The sequence below is a fragment of the Eubalaena glacialis genome, chromosome 4, assembly GCF_028564815.1.
Source record: "Eubalaena glacialis isolate mEubGla1 chromosome 4, mEubGla1.1.hap2.+ XY, whole genome shotgun sequence".
Taxonomy (NCBI): Eukaryota; Metazoa; Chordata; class Mammalia; order Artiodactyla; family Balaenidae; genus Eubalaena; species Eubalaena glacialis.
The window spans coordinates 27,966,912-27,990,539 of record NC_083719.1 but is presented as its reverse complement, the minus strand read 5'-3'; the positions used below and the strand labels follow the sequence as shown (position 1 = coordinate 27,990,539).

General features: G+C 41.3%; 1 protein-coding gene across 4 annotated transcripts in view; it reads left to right on the top strand.

Moving 5' to 3' along the window:
- Window positions 1–23,628, top strand: part of ADAMTS12 (ADAM metallopeptidase with thrombospondin type 1 motif 12) — a 404,015-nt gene that overhangs the window by 271,309 nt on the left and 109,078 nt on the right. For all 4 annotated transcript variants that reach the window (XM_061189166.1, XM_061189165.1, XM_061189167.1 and 1 more), the window contains exons 13-16: window positions 7,009–7,142; window positions 14,198–14,318; window positions 20,716–20,960; window positions 22,423–22,561. In XM_061189166.1, the coding sequence (XP_061045149.1) occupies window positions 7,009–7,142; window positions 14,198–14,318; window positions 20,716–20,960; window positions 22,423–22,561 (639 nt within the window). The remainder of the gene's footprint in view (window positions 1–7,008; window positions 7,143–14,197; window positions 14,319–20,715; window positions 20,961–22,422; window positions 22,562–23,628) is intronic.

The window sequence follows — 23,628 nt, the reverse complement described above, 5'->3', positions numbered from 1 at the left end:
ACAGGTTATATTAAACTTATATCAGTATTTGTTCTGTGTAGGTACTTACACTCAACATTTCATATGCATTTCCCTAATTTTATCTCCACAAGAAAATCCTATATGGAAATTTAAGGTTTTGATCTAATTCTTATGGATATGCTAATAGATTTAGAGAATAAGTAACTTCTTAAACTCAGACTGTACAATAAAGGCCAAGAGTTAGCCCTGGCCTGACTCTGCAGACTAAATATTAGCCATAGAAACAGAGACTGGGATAGGCCCATTACCTTAAGAACAATGCATTGAATTTTGAATTTTACCTAAGATGATGTTCATGTTTTTTTTAAAAATAGATGATTTTCATCTCACACCGGTCAGAATGGCCATCATCAAAAAATCTAGAAACAATAAATGCTGGAGAGGGTGTGGAGAAAAGGGAACTCTCTTGCACTGTTGGTGGGAATGTAAATTGATACAGCCACTATGGAGAACAGTATGGAGGTTCCTTAAAAAACTAAAAATAGAATTACCATACGACTCAGCAATCCCACTACTGGGCATATACCCTGAGAAAACCATAATTCACAAAGAGTCATGTACCACAATGTTCATTGCAGCTCTATTTACAATAGCCAGGTCATGGAAGCAACCTAAGTGTCCATCAACAGATGAATGGATAAAGAAGATGTGGCACATATATACAATGGAATATTACTCAGCCATAAAAAGAAACGAAATTGAGTTATTTGTAGTGAGGTGGATGGACCTAGAGTCTGTCATACAGAGTGAAGTAAGTCAGAAAGAGAAAAACAAATACTGTATGCTAACACATATATATGGAATCTAAAAAAAAAAAATGGTTCTGATGAACCTAGAAGCAGGACAGGAATAAAGACACAGACCTACTAGAGCATGGACTTGAGGATATAGGGAGGGGGAAGGGTAAGCTGTGACAAAGTGAGAGAGTGGCATGGACATATATACACTGCCAAACGTAAAATAGATAGCTAGTGGGAAGCAGCCGCATAGCACAGGGAGATCAGCTAGGTGGTTTGTGACCACCTAGAGGAGTGGGATGGGGAGGGTGGGAGGGAGGGAGACGCAAGAGGGAAGAGATATGGGAACATATGTATATGTATAACTGATTCACTTTGTTATAAAGCAGAAACTAACACACCATTGTAAAGCAATTATAGTCCAATAAAGATGTTAAAAAAAAAAATAGATGATTTTATGGCCAAGGAACTCTGGTGGGAGGAGAAGAGCCCCAAAAACTGTTTGTATTATGACAAACGCTAGGTTTATTAAACTTACGTATCTTGCCTTTGGAAATCAATTTTTTAAACATTTAAGCATTCTGACAAAATTATTACGTTTAGTAAACAATTTATAATAAGTTGCAGTTCCAAATTTAGTGTCACAGTTCCTAACCATTTTAACTAAAAGACAGAACATAAACGTACAGTAAATAGCAGACATTGCTACATTTAGCCTAGTCTAAAACATCAATGAAGTGGTTTTAATTCATTTTAACAATTAATTCTATTCCTGTTTTCATACCTTTCCATAGTTATGGTAGAATATATTAATTTTAATGCCTTCTTATGTTTGATGTGTATTTTGATATATTTGGAGATCGCAATATTACCTTATAAGAAAGTAAAAACAATACTATTTTAGACCAGCCAAAGTTACAGAGTTTTGGTAATTATTTGACTGATTTTTGGTTGGGTTTTTGGTCAGGACTTCTTGTTTGGTTTTGTTTTTGTTTGTTTGTTTTCCCTCAAGCTGATCTGAGCCTGGTCATTAAACTGGGCTTCTTTTTTAAGTTAAATGTTACTTGTTAAAGCAATAAAACATTTTTAAGTTATGCCTTTTGCTTAAGGTTTAGTATTTCTTAAAATCTGGCAAGGAACCGCACACATGCACGTCACAAATCTCTTCTGCTCGTGCACGTGTTCCATTGTCCAATCAGACTTCACTTACCAGGCACAAGTTCAGACGTAAAATTATTAAGAGTTTTAAGACAGTGACAATAGAGCATTCAATCAAGTGTGAGGCCCAGGGTGACCGCACGGGAGCCCTGCATGTAAATGGATTTTAGAAGCCCTGCATGTAAATGGATTTTAGAAACTGGATTTTTTTAAATGGTGAAACTCAAATTGCAATCTGCTCACAGAACATGAAATGCACCCAAATTTTTCCTTGACCTAAGAAATAATTTTTATCCTTCTTAGCAAGTTTTAGCTTTCGCTTCTAACGATCACTTCATAAGATCATTATCCAAAAATGTAGGGCCGCCCTAGTTTAGCAGAATTGAAAATTCAGCCTTCGATTCAGTGAGTTCATTCAGTTCCCTAAGCTTCCTTTGAGAGGATTAATCAGACAGTGTGAGGGCAGAGTTCACCAGTCCATTAGTTTTAGAGTTTTCACTCAGCTGAAAAAATGGATTGAAAAACTAGAAGAAAAAAATCACACGAGCCCGACGAAAGGATGTGTCTAGGCAGGTGAGTGTACCTGAGATGGTGAAACACTCAACTCTGTGGATATTATGGAACCGGTTGGTATCTGGGAGAGAGACTTTCTGATAGTCGGGTTGACCTTTGAGAACTAAGACCATCCGTTGCTCCTCCTGCCTCTTGGGGCAGCGCCCTGTGTCACAGGCCCACCCAATGACATACCCAGAGCACCAGGAAAAACAGAGAGGCCAGAGGAAAGGGCAGGGAAGCAGGACTTCAGAGTCCACCTTGTAAACTGCTTCAGTAGCCCTGAACCTTCAATTCACAATGGCCGCTTTCGAGCACAGGGTTCCTTCTGGCCTTGGGCACGCCTGTGGGTCATAAGTGTGCAGGCGCCTGTGGGTCATAGGTGTGCAGGCGCCTGTGGGTCATAGGTGTGCAGGCGCCTGTGGGTCATAGGTGTGCAGGCGCCTGTGGGTCACAGCAGCAGGTCTGTGTGCTGCTGTTGTTTTAGCACAGATTATTTACTAGGTATTCTTAAGACTCCATAGACCACTGTACTTATCTTCCCTAGAAATCTGTTTCTTCCTTACTTCAGTTAGCCTGTCTAATCTTGAAGGATGTACAAATCCAGTATCACAGAAGCAAGATAAAGGGAAGTCTCCAAATGAGGGCCTCTCCTCATAGAGATGTGTCATGATTATCACAGGGGAAAGGAGACCTTTCCAGTTTTCTTGTCTGAGGGCCAAGACATTATTTACAAAATGAATATATGCTTCTTATAAAAATGCAAATGTATACAATAGAATGAAATAAAAATAAATTCTTCTTAGCCCACCACACTTATTCCTCAGAGGCGAGTGTTGTTAACAGCAGGTTTCCATTTGCACGCAAATGGACTCATACTTTGCCAGTTCTGCAACTTTCTGACTCATGGAGCAGAACACCATGGCATTACGGCTCACCTCATTCCTCTTAGCGACTGCATAGCCTTCCATTATGTAAATGTAACTTAATTCATTTGTCCGTTTCTTCCTGGATAAAAAGTTAATTGCTGCAATGAACATCCTTGACCTCTGTCACTAAGGTCAAGGTTCATTTTTATGAATGAGTTGATAATCTCTTAGGATCAAGTTGATCTCTTTGCCACTTGGTCCAAAGGTTTCTCCCTAACAGTATCGGTCACTGCCATGTCAGTTAATTAGTAAACATGGGTTAAGAGCCTTTGCTGAGTGTAATGATCTGCTAGTATTCATTAGGAAAGGTTAATGGTAATAACTACCACATTAAAACAACCAGATACCTTATTAGAGGTTTCAGTGTGCTATCCCCTGACAATCCCCTCTGTGCAGAGACCAAGAAGGCCTTGGGCAAGATGTAAGAGTCAGGGCTGGGATCTGAACCCCTGTGCATCTAACTCCAGCGCTCATGTGAAGGAGAGCCGCCTCCTGTGCTTTTCAGTCCTCGCCAGTGTGTGTCTGCCTCCTCCTTCTCACACTGTGGGCGCCACTAGCAGCTGATCAATGTGCAGATGACTGGGGTGCCCTTGAGGACATTGCAGTTTGCTTGAGGAGCTTGTAAAATCCATAGTCTTGGAAGCATCAGAGCTGGGAGAACTTCAGTAGGCACTGTACCAGCTTTGAACCAGGTTCATAGTCACAGAAAAGGAAAGTCATGGAACCACCTACTGACCTAGCAGGATATAGAATTCTTTATGCTAAACTGACAAGACAGCGATTATTTAGAAAATGGTAAAACAAAGCATGAAATCAGTGCAGAATTGATTAGAAATGGCACAATGGAATAATCTGAAGGAGAAGAGGATATTTCAGGAAAGATTGGTATATGTGTGGGAAAGAGAATTGAGCCAGCTTTTGACTGCTCTGAAAGAAGATTGGAATGATAGAAGCACAGCTTATGGGGTAACTGCAAGGACCTTTAGAATTCACCAGGTCATGATAAAGAGGTGAAATCAGCAACCATAACAACTGTCATTTGTCAAGCACTTACTGTATACCAGGTACCACGCTGAGTGCTTGACATACAGTCTCTGTCTTAATCCTCACTATTAGTTACCCTGCAAGGTAGGTATTATTATCCCCATTTTTCAGACGAGGAAACTGAGTCACAGAAAGGTTAAGTAACTTTCTCAAGGTAATATTAGACTTTCATGAGCTAGAATTTTTACGTCTGCTCTCTGTAGAAGTAATGGCTCCAGAGGCTAGTGATCCTCACCATATTTAAGACCCATGAAAGATTATTAAAATGGAGTCCAGTGGGTATTCTACCAAGTTTGCTTCTCAGATACGATCCATGAATAAATGCATTGCCTAATAACACGAAGAGTGGTTACTTTAAATATCTCATCAAAGCATTTGTTTTTTGTTAAAAATAATTCTGTGCCTGTAGGTTAGGGGTTAATAGCGTGAGCTCTAAGCTAAACCATCAGCTTCTACTGTACCACTCATACTGTGAGATCTTGGAAAACTTAATCTCTCTGCGCCTAAATTTTCTCTTCTAAATGGGGATAATAAAAGAACTAACATCATAAGGTGGTTGTGATAGTTAAAATGAAATCAGATCACCACTGCAAAGCACAAGAAGATCTGGGAAATAATGTTCAAGTAATACATTGGCTGTTATTTTAACAAAGCAACATTCCCTTAGCTCACTAAATAAACAAGACCAGCAAAAGCCTCTGGGTAGTTTCATCCTTCAGGGAGGGAGTCAAACAGCACAAGCCCAGAGGGAGTAAAACTAAGGCAGACATTGGAACTTCACCATTCTGGAATTCAGTGCAATGCTTGCCTTTGGATGGGGGTTTACTTGCTGTGAGGACCCATTTTTACAACCCTGAGAGTGAATGCCTTCTTAGAATTCACACCCTCAGGCACCTCTAGTCCCAGCCCTCCCCAGCAGGCTGGAACAGGTAATTCCTTTAGAAAAGCTCCAGAATAATTCAGGGCTGCTTCGTCTTTGTGCTTCATGTGTCCAAATAGAAAATCTCAAATCTAAATTCTAAAGCTCAAATCAAAGCTTTTGAAAAAGTGTTTCCCCTGCCTCCATCCTTCTACTTGATGTTTCCTGAAATGATTCCCTGGACTCAGCACACCTGGATGGATGCTCTCATCTCTCAGAGAGCAGAATTGCTCCCAGGTGGCTCCCTCTAAGCACTTCTATTCCAGTTCAGGCAGTCACAGAGCTAATCATGCTGCCAGGAATGAAGATTTACAGTAATACTGAATTATGCCTTGTCTCCGGAGTCTGCTGGCCCTTTTCCGATGGCACTTTGTGATCTCTCCAACTCATTTTAACTTTATTCATTTTCTCAGACAACTTATCCACTGCAGTTTATATAAAATCAGTTGGTATTCTTTATTTGCTTTTACCTTTCTCCTTTAAGTTTTAAACAGATGCTTTAGAAATTGTCTCAAGTTCCTCCAGAGTTTCAGTGTTTGAGTTTTACTCTGTTATATTTGTGTAAGTTGTACACTTCTATTTCTTTACCACATGGATCATTGCATCCTTGACCAGCCCTACCTAGAGCTGTGCATGCTGGCCTTGCATCTGGGGCCCATCCACACTGAGGTGGGTCCAAGGCAAATGGCCTTATGGGTGGTCTCATTGAGCCCTCAGCTGGTCACACCACCAAGAAACTAACAGCCCTTCCCCCAGTAAACAGACCCAGAAGAGATCCCAAAAGGATCTTTCTGAAGAGGATATTCTCAAATTTTTCACTTAAAGAGAACAAGATGTAATATTCAAAGAAAATTAACTATTTGAATTCTTATCATATACAGATATTACCTATTAAAATTTTTAGGACAATTTATGTTTTAAAAGTTACCTCTTTTTCTGGTTATTCGAAGTACCTACGTATAGATACACATTTTATTAAGTAAATCTTTAGAACGATTCTGTGCAGGAGATCACTCACAAGGGAACAGAAAATTGAACCTTAGAATGGATTCAGTGCAGGACCCAGCATGATGGGATGGACCACTATGATAAGCAAGGTGGCTTCTGCTTTAGCAAAACAGCAGATCTTTTGTTTCTATGCGGTTGTAAACCTATGTCCAAGGACTTCTTGGACTTGAGGAGAACAAGGGAGAATATTTGTTGGGGTTGGTTTATGATAGTGGCAGTGGTGTTAGTAATGAGCTGGCCCCACGGGAGCATCTCCCCTGGTGGTCTGCTTACTTTGCTGCAAAATAACAGGCAAACATGATGCTTGTCTGGAGTCCTGCATCACTGGTTGCTATGACTTATTTTCTAGGTTAACCCCAGATGCTCACTGCCTTATTTTTATAAGCACAGTTCAACATTGGATTGAAAGGTGTCATCATTTGTAACAAAAGGCATAGCATTTTAAAGCAGTCTTCCCAGTTTAATTTGTTGTAAAACGCTTTAAAAGAAAGAAGCCTGCATTACAGCATGTGTCACAGAAAGGTAAAAGATGGGAATCTCCAGATGAATGACACTTGGGGATTCATACATACAAAATCCTGGGGGAAGGGTGCTGAGCTAGAAAGCTAACTTGCAAGGATTTGTCTCTTTTTCACTTCAGCACGTCCTTGTGAGCTCTACTGCCGACCCATAGATGGCCAGTTTTCCGAGAAAATGCTGGATGCTGTCACTGATGGTACCCCTTGCTTTGAAGGCGGCAACAGCAGAAATGTCTGTATTAATGGCATATGTAAGGTATTGGGTATGTTTCCTTAATCTGCAACTTTATAAAACCATGATTTTTATTAATTCGGGAAGTCAGATGTTCTAATCTTTTGCTTTTGTGGTATTTGCATGTGGTCTGGTATTTTTATATGGTCTGTGAGACAAGACTTTTCAGTGTTCATCAAAATCACAGTTAGGAACTGAATGTCCTCCTGCTGTCGTCTTCATTTCTTGATCTGTTGATGTGCTCTGTGATATTATTTTAGGCATGAAGCTGGGTCGAGTTGAAGAAGAACCAAATTAAAGGAGGAATTACTAGGAAAAGGCAACTCAGATTATTTCAGTGGTATTGAATTGTTTGTTGGTTACTTGCCAACAGAGTTAGTTAAATTTGAGGAAAAACTGAAATTAATAATTGTATAGTGTTTTTCACAGAGCATTTTGACATTTCATTCTCCATTGATCACCAACATGAGCTCCTTAGGAAGAGAGATGGCATGACAGGTAGTTATAAACCAGGTCTTCTGATTTCGACTTAACTTTTTCACATTGACTCCATTAAAAAATTCTGCCTTTATATAAAGTACTTAGATCTGATTTTTTAATGCTTTTATGTGTACAAACATTGAAGAATTTATCCCCATTGCTCACAGTCTGTTTTGCAAGGAACTGATGAATAAGTTTTGTGATCCAACACTCAGGCATAAATCTCAGTTTAAAGAGAAGGTGTTTTTAATCAGTGAAAAAAGAAACTATATAAAAATACTCAATTAACTATTAGTAAAGCATAATGGCTTAGTGCTCAGGCTCTAGAATATGAACCCAATACCACTATTTCCTAGCTGTATAACTCTATACATCTTTCTAAGACTCAGTTAACTTTCTTTCATAAAATTGGGATATTAACATATCTTAGATTAAATAAGGTCATATAGGTTAAGCCCTTAACAGAGCCCCTGGCACACAATAAACTCTTAATATATTATATTTGTTTTTGCAAATAATTATCACAATTTTTTCCACTGGACCAAATTGTTGCCATGAAAAGCTCCTGCCCATAAATTGTTAGCACCCTGGGAAGGTGAATTTATCACCTTGCAGTTACTGATGGACTTATTCCAGTAGCGACCAAGGCACAGGAGGCAACATGATGATTTCCAGGACTGATTGAGCTAATAACAAGCCATAATCAGACTCTAAATTGGAAAGAGCTCAGGCAGAATTCTCTTCCTAACACACTAATTACCACTGTAGCTACAAAGAGCCAAAAATAATTAATATATTTTAGGTTAGACCTGTTCCCTAGAGCAGGAAAAAGTTTATTTAGCTAATTTAGGCCCAAACAGCCCCATTGCCATTAATACAGTGGTTCTCAGGCCTGGCTGCCTATTAGAATCAGCTGGAGAGCTTTTAAAACCTACTGATGCCTGGCTCTATCTCCACCCTATTAATTCAGAATAGCTGTGATTTGGGTCCTGGGCACTGGTATTTTTAAAACTCCTCAGGTGATTGCCATATGCTGCTAGGGCTGAGAACTTTAGTCATCAAAAAATGAATGGGATGCTAAAATTATCTTTTAGACCTAAATACCTTTGCATGCATAGAGACAGTATCTTTAGCTTGTGATGGAAAAAACAGATATTTTGAACAAAACATAAGGGGTCTTGGGTGTCTCTCTTGAAACCAGTTAAATCAGTTTAATAGAATAAGCCAAATTCTCTCAGCTTGCCTTTTTCTTTCTGGAAACCAGTTAAGGCCTTTTAGAAGCTTTAATTACTTTCTGTCTATACCACCCTGAGTTAAGTTTTTAAGCAGAAAAAAATATGTCAAATCAAGTTTACCTTAATAGCCTAAATACAGTTTATCTTTTAAAGATCCAGATTGTAGTTATTTTCAGCTTTTGTTAGTCTTCTTATTCATTTACCACAGTTTTTTCAAAGGGAATTGAACGTGTATTGAAATAAAAAGTTACACCATCAGAAAAAAAATATATGTGTCTAATTCATCTTCTTTGTGGATATGAAAATATTTGCTTATATTCATATAAATACTTGTATTTGCTTATACTCATATACTTAGCTGTCTATTTGGAAATTATGATATTTGCCAACATTTTGGCATCTTAGATTTGCAGATTTTGTTGTCGAGGAAATTATTGAACGTTGATCAGAACTGAATTTGTTTTAGGAAGTATCTGTCTGTGCCCCTCCCCCAATTTTTTAACTTGTACTGAACTCCTAAGCTGCTTTTTTTCTATTTATTGAATTTTTTTCTACTATTTCATTTACTTACTGTATCTACACAAGGCCAAGATTTTTAAGTAAAGTGGTATTTACAGTTAAATTATTTTCTCCTTTCCTTTTTTAATCACAAGTACAACATGCAGTAAGCTTTTAAATATATGAGCAGATATTCCCACCCCTCTTCCAACTGCCCCAGCTCTGCAGTCTTACCTGCTGTCTTAAGACAGGCTGCTAACCATCCAGCTCGCTCACCCCTTTCTCTTGGTAACCAGTTCTTTGACTTTCAGTTCCTTCACTCGTCCCTTTTCTCCCAGTCAGCAAAGCTTTGGCTTCATTTCTTCCCCAAACAGCCTAGATGCCCTGAACTAGCACATCAGCCATCCCCTAGATTTCTCCTCTTAGCCTTCCATCACCCTCTTTCCCCAGGACCCTGATTCTGACCAAGCCAACCACAATGATTTTTTGTTCTTACAATCAGTCTACTATACACTTCTTAAAATAATAATTCAGCTTTGTGAATTTGTGCCCTTACAAAGTCAATGTCTTCAACCCCAGCCGAACCCTTAACCTTACTTGACAATCTTCCTACCTGCCCTAAGTTAGCTCGCCTTCTCATTGCTCTCAGAAACTGTCCTGAACCTTCTTTGTTCTCTCTCAAGGCCATTTTGGCCATCTTAGTGATTGACTGAATACCCCAAAATCAATTTCTCTGGGCCAGATGTCTTTCTAGAAGGCCAGATCCTATCTCTTGGCCCTTAAACTTATGGTGAGGAAAGCATTATTGCTGCTGTCCCATTTATTAAAGGACAATATCATTTACCTGTTCTTCTCAGTTAAGCATAACTGGCATTATCTTCACACTAAAGTTTCATTAGCTGGGAATGAATCTCCTCTTGGAACCAGGCATTTTTCCAGTCTCTACCTTTGCCAAGGGACTGTAGAAAGAAATGATGACATTCTAAGTGGATTAGGTCAAGGCGCCAGTTGGTATTTCAGTCTTCAGTTACTTGAGAATTTACTAAGTAAAACAGTAAAACTCGTAAGGAAGAAATGAGAATTGGTAAGAATACGTATTACTTATTCACTCATGTAGGGCTGAAAGCCTAGTGAAAGACTGGGACCTGACTTCTCTAAGTAATACTCAAGATAGGATGCTCTTCAGTTCAAATGACAGGGTCAAGAATTGATGATACACTTCTGCACGGGAAAGGAAATAGTCATCGGAATAAAGAGGCAACCTACAGAATGGGGGACAATATTTGCAAACCATATATACAATAAGGGGTTAATATCTAAAATGTATGAGAAACTCCTACAGCTCAACAGCAGAAATACAAATAACCTGATATAAAAAATGAGCCAAGGACTTGAATAGACGTTTCTTCAAAGAAGATATACAGATGGCCAACAGGTATATGAAAAGGTGCTCAACATCATTAAACATAGAGAAATACAGGTGAAACTCATGAGATATCACCTCATACCTGTTAGGATGGCTATTACCAAAACATAAAAGATAACAAGTATTGGTGTGGATGCGGAGAAATTGAAAACCTGTGCACTCTTGGTGGGAATGTACAATGGTGCAGCCACTATGGAAAATAGTATGGAGATTCCTCAAAAAATTAAAAATATTTATTTTAATTAAATTAAAATACTTATTTTTTAATTAAATTAAAAATATTTAATTTTTACCATATGACCCAGCAATGCCAGTTCTGGGGTATGTATCCAAGAGAATGAAATCAGGATCTTGAAGTGACATCTGTACTCCCGTGTTCATAACAACATTATTCACTAGCCAAGATACGGATGGAAACAACCCAGATGTTCATCAACAAATGGATAAAGAAAATGTGGTATATATATACCATGGAATATTACTCAACTTTAAAAAAGAAGGAAATCTTGACATTTTGACAACGTGGGTGAGCCTGGAGAACGTTATGTTAAGTGAAACAAGTCAGTCGCAGAAGGATAAATGCTACAAGATTCCACTTATATGAGAATCTAAAATAGTCTAACTCACCGAGGCAGAGAAGAGGATGGTAGTTGTCAAGGGAACAGTGGAGAGTTGCTGTTCGACGGGTATAAAGTTTCATTTATGCAAGATGAATAAGTCCTAGAGCTCTGCCGTACAACGTATTGCCTGTGGTTAACAACACTGTATTGTGCCCTTAAAATTTTGTGACGAGGGTAGGTCTCATGGTAAGTGTTCTTACCACACACATACACAAAAGGGACACAAGGAAACTTTTGGAGCTGATAGATATGTCTATTGCCTTGATTGTGGCAATGGTTTCACCGGTGTTTGTATGAGTCCAAACTCATCAAATTATAAAATTAAATATGTGTAGTATCTTATATATCAGCTACACCCCCAAGAAAGCTTTTTTTTAAAGAAAGAAATAATGATAGGAAATTAAAGGGATTTTCTTTTTTTAAAAAAGAATGCAGCCTGTTGGGAGGCTATCTGGCCTCCTTAGAGGCGCATCGGAGGAGAGCCATACTGGATCAGAGCCCCCCTGATCCGGCTGAAGGCAGAAAGACAGTATTGCTGTGGCCCTGTTGCCAGAGCACAGGACGTGGAAGAGAGGAATGTCTGTTCATCTTCCCCTGAGAGCCTTACATTTTATGTACAGCAAGGAGGACGGGCTTCTGCCGTCCTAGGCCTTCGGTTATGTACTCAGTTCGGTGTTGACTGTGCTGTGCGCAGCTGATGGAGGAACAGAAGGGTGAAGTCTCCACAAGAACCACGCGCTATGCCATGGGCCAGCCTACTGGGGTGTGTGTGTTTCCTTTCCCGCCCCTGCCCCCCAGGGATGCAGGCAAATATTGCTGGAGGAGAAAGATGGGCTCAAGGTATTTGTTTTTCTGGCTTGCTTTCCTTTTTTCTTCGCATTTTTTATCCATCCCCTCTTGGTAGAGATTTTTTTTAAACACTTCCATATGTTGCAAAGTATGTTTCCCTGGCTGGTTCCAAATCCGTGGAGGAATGACGGTCACTGAGAATAGGATTTGTAAAGGTCAGCTTATTAGAGGATGCTCAAGCTTGACGTAAACATATCACTTGTGATGGGTTGGCATTTTGCTTATAACCAGTGAAGGCACACATCCAGACAATTTCTTTTCCATTGTGATTAGCATTGTTAAGTTTTTTTAATCTCTTAGCAGTTTATTTTTCCCAACTGGGTCAAGTAGCACCGTCTTTGGATCTAAAGGAAGTTAGACATGGTTAACCTGAGTAATGACGCTATTTTTTGTCTGTGGGCCTTAATTATCTGTTTAGATGGTGGAGGGAGGGTGTATTTAAAGACCTAAACGGTTCTTCCTTTCAGTTGATTTGAGGTGGCTTTAAAATAAGAAAGGGAATTATCTTTGAGAGAGAGAACAAACTACCTGGGCACAATTCTTCTTCCCAAACAGAAAAGAAAAATCCGATTAATATAATATGGTGTAGGGACTTTGCTGGTAGCGCAGTGGTTAAGAATCCGCCTGCCAATGCAGGGAACACGAGTTCGAGCCCTGGTCCGGAAGGATCCCACATGCCGCAGAGCAACTAAGCCCATGCGCCACAACTACTGAGCCTGAACTCTAGAGCCCGTGAGCCACAACTGCTGAGCCCGCGAGCCACAGCTACTGAAGCCCGCATGCCTAGAACCCCTGCTCCGCAACAAGAGAAGCCACCACAGTGAGAAGCCTGCGCACTGCAAAGGAGAGTAGCCCCCGCTCGCCACAACTAGAGAAAGCCCGCACACAGCAACGAAGACCCAACGCAGCCATAAATAAATAAATAAATAAATAAATAAATAAAAATTTTAAAAAATATATAATATGGTGTAGTTTTTCCTCTTTCTTCTACCACTGAAATGTGGTTAAGGAATATAGGCCGTAGAAGGGAACAAGGAAGAAAGGACTTCAGTGGAAGTTCACGTGTTTTCCATGACTTTCCATCTGAGTGTTAACGATTCTCTGGTATCTGATGCTACCAAACACCCCAAGTTTAATTACTCTCCTTTTCCAGAATGGGAATTGTATGGGAAAGGCTTGGCCGTATTGGTGGGTGGAGGAGAAGGAACCAGTGCAGAGGGAAGGATGATGATTTGGGAGGACCAGTGGACAGAACACTGAGAAGTGGTCAGGTCCAGAGCACAGGAACAAGGTTAGGCCTGGCTCAGGGGAGAAATGACCAGTTCCTCCTCTGCAGCTGGAGGGAAGGAGGTCAGGATGGCTGGGACACGGCTACATGTGACAGGTGGTGGGGCTGGGGTCATAGGAGGCTCCAAAGGATCTGCTGATGGGTCTGCAGGTCCGAGATCTCATGCCTCACGGGCTGGAATGGTCTCAGCATGAAGCCACGTTTTCCCCCAGGGCTGCCAGTTCAGACAGGAACCAGAGAGAATATCCCCAGTGAGGAATGTAAAGGGAGTGAACAACTAAGTATAGGTGGAGTCATTCCATCATCCCTGGGAATCTCATTAGAGAGGAGGGGGCATGAGGTTTGCACATCTGAAAGGGATTTGCTGCTCCCTCGACAATGATTCCAAGACATTTTCATGGTTCCATTTTTGGAAGTGTGTTCAATTCTGCCTCTCACTCAGGGGAAATTGCAGATGCATTCAGTGTGTACCTCTTTCCCCTCAAAGCAAGTATTTCCTTTACCATCAGTGGGTGCTTTGGGTATTCTTCTGGCCACCACGAGGAAGAGGAAACATTTATCTTGTATCTGCCCCCTGCCACAATCTCATCCAGAGCAAAGGGGGGGAAGGAGGACTCAAAAGTCCAGGGCAGGTGTGGCCTCTCCTGCCTGTGTCATTCGTCCTCAACCTCTCTTCCCCGCAGATGGTCGGCTGTGACTATGAGATCGATTCCAACGCCACGGAGGATCGCTGTGGTGTGTGCCTTGGGGATGGCTCAGCCTGTCAGACCGTGAAGAAGGTGTTTCAACAGAAAGAAGGATCTGGTAATAAACAAATAAATAATTGAAGTGGCAGGGGACTGAGAATGAAGGTCAAGATGGAGTGTTACTCTTTTTAAGCAGCTTGTGACTTTCACAGAATTCAAAATGGGTATAGCCTTCACTACAAAGGGATAAAGGTTCCTTGGCAGTTTTAGGAAAGGGGTTGAATGCTAAGCAATTACAGGAAGCATCACGTTGCACTAGGGATCTAAGATGGTTTAGTGGCTGTGCACAAGACCAGGTTTAAGAGTGTGATCCCTGGAGAGGATCCAGGGCTGAAGGCCAATGGACCGAGACATGGGGGAGAGAAGAGATGAAAAGCTGGCTGAGGAGGATGCAGACATAGGAGCAAGTTCTGTAACTGAGGGGAGAGAAGCCGACAGTGGGTTTAAAGGCAGAAGCGTCGGGGTGTAGCTTCAGGACCAGAGGAGAGGCAAGGCAGGGTTGCTTCAATTTGCTCTTATTCCCAGTTCCTCCCTGTAAGGGGGTCCCAGCCAGTGGTGCCTTAAGGCTCTCCAGGTGGCTTCTCCCACCTAACATGCCCTCCTTACTCACATCGCACTACTCCTTTCCCATGATTACCTTTTTCGAGGTTTCTTCCTTGTGCAGCTTTGGGCTGCTGATAATCCTCAGGGCATAGAGAGCCCATCCTCATCCCAGATCAGCTGTGACCCTGCAGACTGTCTTCAGTAAAGACAGTTCCCATGATCCCTTGGCACCAGCAGTTGCTGAAGGCGTCTTGGGAGGAGGCTAAGTTAGGCCTGGAGATGATGAAGACAACTCAGAGCATCTTAGTTTAGTCCCCCTCGTCCCCTCCTCCCAAGAAATACCCTGAGACAAGAATTCAGGTACCATGCATTTGTTTGGAGGTCGGAGAATCCTGGGAAACACCAGTAGGGCACTGGAGGAAGTGAAACAGAGAAAGGAAGGCAGCCAGAAAGGGAGTGTCATTAAGCCAGTTATTATATAGGAGCCAGTGTAGAAGTTGTACTTCCAAAGTTTTCCCGCCCAGGAGGGAAGGCGTTGAGACAGCACACACCAGCTCCCATTAGTCATTGCTTGGCGCTGCTTTGGGGAGGTGGGGGGATCTGGTTGTTAATTCTCTAAATTCCAAGGAATGCAGGTGCTGGAAATACGGTGGCCAGGGTGCACCACCCAGCTAGAGCCAGAGGGGATGGGGCAGTATCCCACGCTGGGGCTGGGGTGATGCCTAGGGTGGAAGTCAGATATAGTGGGGCACCTCCCTTCTTAGACTTGCTTAACACCCGGGATGAAGTTACTAAGTATGCCCCTGAGTATCGAGTGTGGTCATTAAATGACCTGTTTTTCCCTAGCACACATCCCCCAAATTTGGACTTAATCCATTGACTTCCTAAAACTACCACTCTAGACTCCTCTGGCCTTGATTGGCTTCTCTAGACCTCACCAATGCCAGGCCCTCTGACCACTGAGTCAAGTCCTGGTCTTATTCACAATGGCCTGCTTTGTTTTGATGCTGGGAACAAGGGGCCACATTCTCTGAGCATTCTGGAACTCTCCTACGACTAATTGTGTCACTTAACTCAGTGCCCAAACCACCAGCCTTGATTCCTACCTCTTTTATTTAATCATAACCAGAATGTGCTCAACTTTTGTTTGAAATCTTTTTATGGAACTAGAACAGTTACCATATAAAATTCACCTTTAATTTTACATTTTAAATGATACGTTTGTATATCTATTGAGTAGATTTGATGCACATAGTAATTTTAAGTCTTTTGGCACCAGAAGTTAATTCAATTTCCACTGTCTGATATACCTCACATACAGTTTTTCACTTTTACAATTCAGCATGTTGAAAAAAAAAATCTATAATCTAAAAAGCAGAGGAAAGACACAGAATGTCCCTGTTCTTCAACTCTTGAGGCCAGTATCCATATCTTTAGAATAGGAGATTCCTGAAATGGAGTAAAGCAGCAGCTGCCTGGAATTATGTAGGTACCTGACCACCTGGATCCCATCTACTTATTGATTCTGTGTGTTTATGTGCTTAGTTCTTCCGGCTGTAGCTCCCTAGGCTCTGCCATTGATCTTTATGGTCAAAAGATTAAATTCATATAGAGTTAGGAATTGACAACAATTACAAATTATGCTAAAATTACCATCTTAATCCCATAATGAGGCATGTTCTGGACTTTTGCTGGCGGCTCCCTAGGCTCTGTGACAAAATGAAAATGATCATGAATGAATGGAACCCATTAGGAACACTCACAGCACAGGTCGGAGGGCTGTGGCCGCAGTGTGGGTGTAGGGTCTATACAAGTCTGGGCAGTGGGACATGAGACACTTTTAGGAAGAAATGATACAGCTTCATGACTCAAAGTTGCTCCTAGGCTGTTCCGCAAGGTTCAATTTCTTTGCTGTAGATTCAAGAGAGAATAGGGACCTTTCTAAGATTTTAGGGAGGGTGAATGACGTGAGGAGGTCAGTGTCATAGAAAGACTGGTTTGCCAGCAACATACAAAATTGCCCGAAATAGGAGAGCCCAGTGCTGGGAACCCAAACATTAACCCAGGTTCAGGAGATAAGGGCCTGGACTAAAGAAGTTCATGTAAAGGGGATGAGAATCATATAAGAAAACATTCCAGAGACAGAATCAGAGGCAGAAGGGAGGACATAATGATAAGAGAGGACATGGCTTTCTTGAAACCATGTTTACCAAAATACCACCTTACTTGGAGACTGTCCTATGTCATGCTTTCCAGGAAACCTTGGGTTGGAAGGGGTAGGGAGAGTGACTGGACACTTTACACAGGAGTTTTGCCATCAAAAGAGTTGAAAGACCTCCAGGGCTTAGGGCTGTGAGGAAGCATTTAGGGTCAGGAAGCCCCTGTCGGTGTCTATTCCCTCTGCTATGTTTCCACTGGTTTCTAGCAAGAGGATTATGGTTGCTCACAGTGTGTTCCAAGACTCCAGGCCCCTTACAACCCTCTTTTGAAATAATTGAGGCTAAAACTCCAAATCCAGGGCAGTTTCATTCTCAGTACATCTGCCTGGCGAATGTATTTGTACGTAGCTCTTCCTCACTGTGATTTGTGAGCAGGTCAAATGCAGTTTTGGATCTGAACCAGACAGCAATGTGTCACTGCTGTCAAGCCAGGCTTCAGAAGATGAATCTGTCTTTCCCAGGAGCCCCCTCACAGAAACCATGGCATCTTGGCCTGCAGTGAGGACTGTCTTGCTTGCCACACACTGACAGCACAAATCGTAAAAAAAAAGACAAGCTGGTAGTTGTAGTTAAATTGCCTGGGTTAATAGTATGACCTCTTTATAAACACATTTTTATTTGAAGTGACAGACTGGAAACCAAATATGCCAGTGGGTAAATCCTTTTTTTAGAATAGTTGAATAAGATGCACATTAGCACCAATAATCCATTGTCACTCTTATGATATGTCTTCAGAAGTGAGGCCAGTCTCCTGTTCCATCCTCAAAGGCCCTGAATATTCTTTTAGCTCAAGGTGTTCAAGACTCAGTAATGGGATGGTTTCTCCAGGTGGTCTCCATGGGCCTAGAGGCTCCTTCTTTGAGGTCAAGATTATGTTTTCCACTTCCCCCAATACTGGTGCAAAAGAATCGTGTTTACTGAGGAAAATGGAAGAAAAGTGATTTACTGAATGAATATATTCATCGTTCTTAATACTTTGGAGATATTCTTACCAACCCTGAAAATCTGACCTTGACATAGAATGAATATCTCAATAACCCTTCACCCCCTACAACTTTTTAATATGATTCTCATTTCTGTAAAGAAGACCCATGAGGATGAGACATTCAAGGGGATTTTTTTCATCTCTGTTCTACCAATCACATTTTTTCATTAAAAACGCTGTATTAGGAGTTGGTTAGCAAAGCCTGGTTATAGGGGTGTGTGTGTGTGTGTGTGTGTGTGTTGTGTGTGTGTGTGGCCGTGTGGTGTGGCATAGATTTCTTACTCTCTTGGGAACTCAGTTTCCTCATTTTATAGATAAAGAGATTGATGGTCATTCCCTTCCACCTAAATGTCCATTAACAGTTGGCTGATTAAATAAATGGGTTTATGTCATTTTGGCAGTTGTTGAAATGCTAAAAAAAATGTGGAAAGATATGTAAGGTATATTAAATTTAAAAAGCAATAGTTAAAATAGTTCACATAGTATGATCTCACTTGTTTAAAAAGGTATGTGTATGTGTGTTTATACATGCAAAGAAAGGTTTTGGAAGAGAATCCAAGAAACTGTTAACTGTAATTATCTTTGGGACATAGGACTCTGGGTGGAGGGAAATGGAAACTTTTACTTTTTCATTTTATACTCCTCTCTATTGTGGGTTATTTTGTCATGTGTAAAGGAGTCTGGTGGCTATGTTATGGTTCTTTTCGACTCCAAACACCACAATTTTATCTTTTGGGTTCCTCTTAGGCATTCTTTTGCAAAAATATATTACAAATATGTATTGCTTTTGCTCATGGCTAGATCTGCCTCAGTTTACATCTTCTTTCTACAAACTGTTCAGAAGCAGCAATTATATTCAATGAAAGCTTTTATTTTAAATTTGATGTACTTCGCCTTTTGATAAGACAGAATCTACACAAAATAAATATTTCTAATTTTAGATTTTCTTAAGTGGAAGATAAAAGGCAAACTCTTTTGGGTTTTTTTCTCATCTAGTTCTCACCGTTTTTTGTTTGGGTTTGGTTTTTTGTTTGTTTTTAAACAAGGGATATGGTGGTTGCCATATTCTTTAATGCTAGTTGACTTTATGCGTGAGCTCTGCTATGAGGAGCTCTGCTATGCTGCAGGGAGCAATGCTCCAAAGGCATTTTAAACAATTGCATCACCCTCAATTACATGTGATTAAATATTTTCCCTGAGCTAGTTGTAACTTAATAGTCTCAATCAGCTGTCTCAGGCAAGTGTGTGAGGGCCCAAAGGAATTTAATCAAGTACTTCAGGCCCCATACTTCACTTCCTTTGGATGGGAGCTGCCAGTTTGAAAAAATAGAGCTGAGGTTGTGGCCTGTACCCAGCTTCTGAGTAAATCATTCCTGCTGGCAAGACGTGGGTTTTAACTCCCAGGATCCCATGCTATGTTAATGTCTGAGGGAAAGAGAGCAGTCAGGGCACTTTTAGGTGAGAGAGATGAGGGTTGGTTTGTTAGTCAAAAAAAACTTAGTGTATATCCAGTGGAAAAGGATCAAGGTCTTAAAATCAAGTTTTGTATGGAAAAGGTAAAGGAACAGAGAAAATTTAGCTTAGAAAAGGACAAAATAATCGATTAGCAGAGCTGGGAGGGATGTCAGACATCATCTCATTCAAGCTCTCATCTCATTCAACGTCCTTCATTGTGCAGATGATATTCAAAGAAGTTAAATAAGTCAATGGACATCATGGAGCTCGTCCGTGGCAATGCAGAAACTAGAATCGGATGTCTGACTCCCATGCCCCAGTACTCCTTGCCCAATGCCATCACCAACGTCTTTCCATTCTATCACAGCTATGAGATGATCGTTCTTTTGAAGCATAAACAGGATGAATGCATAAAGGGCTTAGCCTAGAGTCTGGCAAAGAGAGGAAGCCATTATGTGTTCATTCCATTTCTCCCCAGTAGGTCTCCTACCGTAACAACCAATAAGCAAGGATAAGACTGTAGCTAGAATTGATCATGGTCTTTAAGTAGATGTCCTCTGTGCTTTTTCAAAATGTTGGACTAGAACACATGAGAACAACATAAGTTTATATTTCATCAAAACATAAGAAAAAATGTGAAAAAAAAACCTTTCTAATGAATATAATTGTCCAGCAATATAAAAAGCTGTGCTCAGAGCTGAGTTTCTCATCACAAGCTGTATTCAAGAGCGCCAGGTGGCAATCAATCCAAGATTCCCTCCAGAACTCTCTTAATGAATTTAAGCTATGATTAAATTACTTCTAAGAGTCTGTCTTTAATTTTCAGGCAATGAGGATGAGCGAAAGGATGTAGCCCCTGCAATGTTCAGGGAGATTAATCTGATAGTAGCAACAAATGCGGAAGCAGAAATGCTAATGGGAAGCTGGCTAGGGGCTGTACCATTTTGAACTATCAACAGAAAATCACAGAAAAATAAATGCTGGATCAACCACAAAAGGTTCAGAGTTCAATCTGCATTTATTTCACCTCTCTTCTCATAAAACTGATTACATAGTGAGTCACAAGGCTCCTGAGAATTCTACTCTTGGCCAAGCTTTTAAAGTTCCCCGTAATTAGTGCATGTGCCAGTCCCAGTAACCACCCAGCAGGAAGGCAAAGGCACTAACTGATGGAGATGCTGGGAAGAGGATGGATGATGAGTCAGAAACAGACTGTGTTCAGCTAAGCTTGCATGCCTCTCTTCTCTCCTTAGGTTATGTTGACATCGGGCTGATTCCAAAAGGAGCCAGGGACATACGGGTAATGGAGGTTGAGGGAGCTGGAAACTTTCTGGCCATCAGGAGTGAAGACCCTGAAAAATATTACCTCAATGGAGGATTTATTATCCAGTGGAATGGGAACTACAAGCTGGCAGGGACCGTCTTTCAATATGACAGGAAAGGAGACCTGGAGAAACTGATGGCCACAGGTCCCACGAATGAGTCAGTGTGGATCCAGGTAACACAGAAGCAAAGGAAACTGCTGACATGTGCACTAGTTAGGATCTTTCTAATTTTCTTTTCCAAGGTGTTTGCTAGGGGATATTCATTAAGAATCCTTAAACCTTCTTTTAGCAAGCAACAGGGAGGGAAGTGAGATATTAGTTTATGCTGCTAATCCTTTATTGCCTAAAATTGGCAAAACCCTTGTGATGAAATGCCATGGGCCCTAAAATCATCTGTTGAATTTAGTTTCCAGTATGGTTGACAGGCTATTCATTTCAGAGTGAGTGTTCCTCAGGTATAAAAGGGATGCTACCAGTCTATGTCAGCCTGGCATGAGTTTCCAAACAGCTTTCCAGCAGTGGTGATGAACTGACATGGTTCTTTCACATGTTATCATGTGGTTGTCCTCAGGCAAAAGGTTTGACTTCGTGAAACTCTTGGAGGAGAGAGGGGTTAAGATGTAGCATGTGCTCTTCAAAGGCACAAGTGATTTGTCTTTCATACTAGCAAAGAACTGTAGAAAAGGAGTGGGGTAATTATACCAGCAGACCAAGGCAGGTTGGGGATGATGGATGGCCCAAGACAGTCACATCTAACTATATTCAGAAGTTAGAAGGAAGTCATTTCAGAGCCAGAGATCAGAGCATTCACAGAAGCTGGAGGTCAATGCTTGACAGCTATGATCCACAAATGTCAGGAGACCTTACATCTTATAGGCCCACCCCATGGAGCAACCAAGTGTGAGATTAATCCTCTAAGTGTGCGATTAATCCATTTCAAACATGTGGTAAGTAGATTGCCTGCAGGAGAGGGAAGTGAGGGGAAGGTCCCAAACTCTGTCTCCAATTTTATGCCTTGGCTAAAACCCATGACCATTTTAATCCCAGAACTATATGCTTTCAAGAAAACTAATCAGCCTGAGAGCTAGAGAAGGGCACCATAAAGCAACAACAACGGCAACAAAAGTTACTGTTTACTGAGTGCTAGCTGTATGCCAGACACCGATCTAATCATATCTAGTCACATTACTTTTGTTTGTTTAACCCTTAAAAGCACCCTATTAGTCATGCTATGATTATCCTCACTTTGTAGATGGGGAAAGTAAGGCGCAAAGAGATTAAGTAGCTTACCCATAACCACAAAGTTAGTAAGTACACAAGGGCACAAGGTGACCTACCAGCCTATTGTTGGAAAGGACACTCTGGTCATTCCCTCAGAGTAATTCCCATATGATTAGGCCTCCCATGAATACCCATGAGAATTCAGTCAAAAAATAATAGAATAGGAGCAGATTAACTATAGACATATGTAGACATGCAGGTGGAAGTAGAGGTATTTATTTAATGGTATGTATTCCATTGCACACCTCCATGACTACTTTAAGATGATGGACATTGTACAGCATTTTTATGTGACTGTGGTTTGCAGTATAAAGTCAGAACAGAGTTTGACATGACCCTGCTCTTGTCCTTTAGCTTCTATTCCAGGTGACTAACCCTGGCATCAAGTATGAGTACACGATCCGGAAAGATGGCCTTGACAATGACGTGGAGAAGCTGGTGTATTTCTGGCAGTATGGCCGCTGGACAGAGTGCAGTGTAACGTGTGGGACGGGTGAGAACAGCACCTCTCTCTATGAATCCACGTCAGCTTCAGAATAGGCCATGGAGGAAGTTTAAGCCAGCAGTTTGCACTCTCGCCCCTAGGTCTGCAGGGTTCCACAAAGATGGCCCAGGGGCCTCTTTGGGGAGTAAATGTGTTGGTCATGGTCTAAAGAAAGAGGCACTTTTTCTTTTATCAGTTTTACATACTGTCCTTCATGAAAGGTTTTGTTTGAAGAAAGGGTTACATATCTTTTTTTAAAAAGCAGACCAGAAAGGTTTATAACTTCTCTGGTTGAGGACCTGAGGACCACAAAAGTCAAACCACCCACCAGAGGTATCCTTTAAATCACGGCCAAATCCAGACCATATCCGTCTCTCCTAATTCCTAGCCCAGTGTTCTTCTTCTATCTCCAATTTACCAGTTTTTCATAGCTACAAGAAAAACAGTTTTCTCTCATAAATCAAGCATTGGAGAGGTTCCTTGCTGTCAAGTATGTCAGGATGGGACAAGTTCTGCTATGGTAACAAAGAAATCAAAATCTTAAGAACACAATGAAGGTTTATTTTTAACCCAGTCTAAATCTGGCACAGATTAGATGGCCCTGCTTCGTCTTGTAGCTGAGACATCTGAAATCGCCCCACAGGGGAAGGGAGAAATTGAAGAGACAGACTGGCCCTTGTGACGGCCTTGGCCTGGAGTGACGCAAACCACTTCTGCTCATGTTTCATTGGTTGGCCTCAGCCCTGTGGGCACAATCCAGCTGCAGAGAGAGGCTGGGAACTGTAAAGGAGTATGTGTTTGTAGAGTGCGGACTCTTGGTGGCCGCAGTGCTAGATGAACATTTCTGGGGCCTCTGGGGGCAGGGGTTGGGGCTGTTCTGGTACTTGGGGCTCTTTGCTCATTTGGGGGCTTTAATAGTAGACTCTGCCTCGCTTTCTCCTTTTGGATCCCGTCCAAGTCTGTTCGGGAACTTTCTGCCTCTATTGTTACTGCTGCCTATAAAGCTAGGGCAGCTATTGGCTGAAGTGCCAGAATCAGCAATATAGCAAAGGGAATCAAAGTGATGGAGAGAAAGG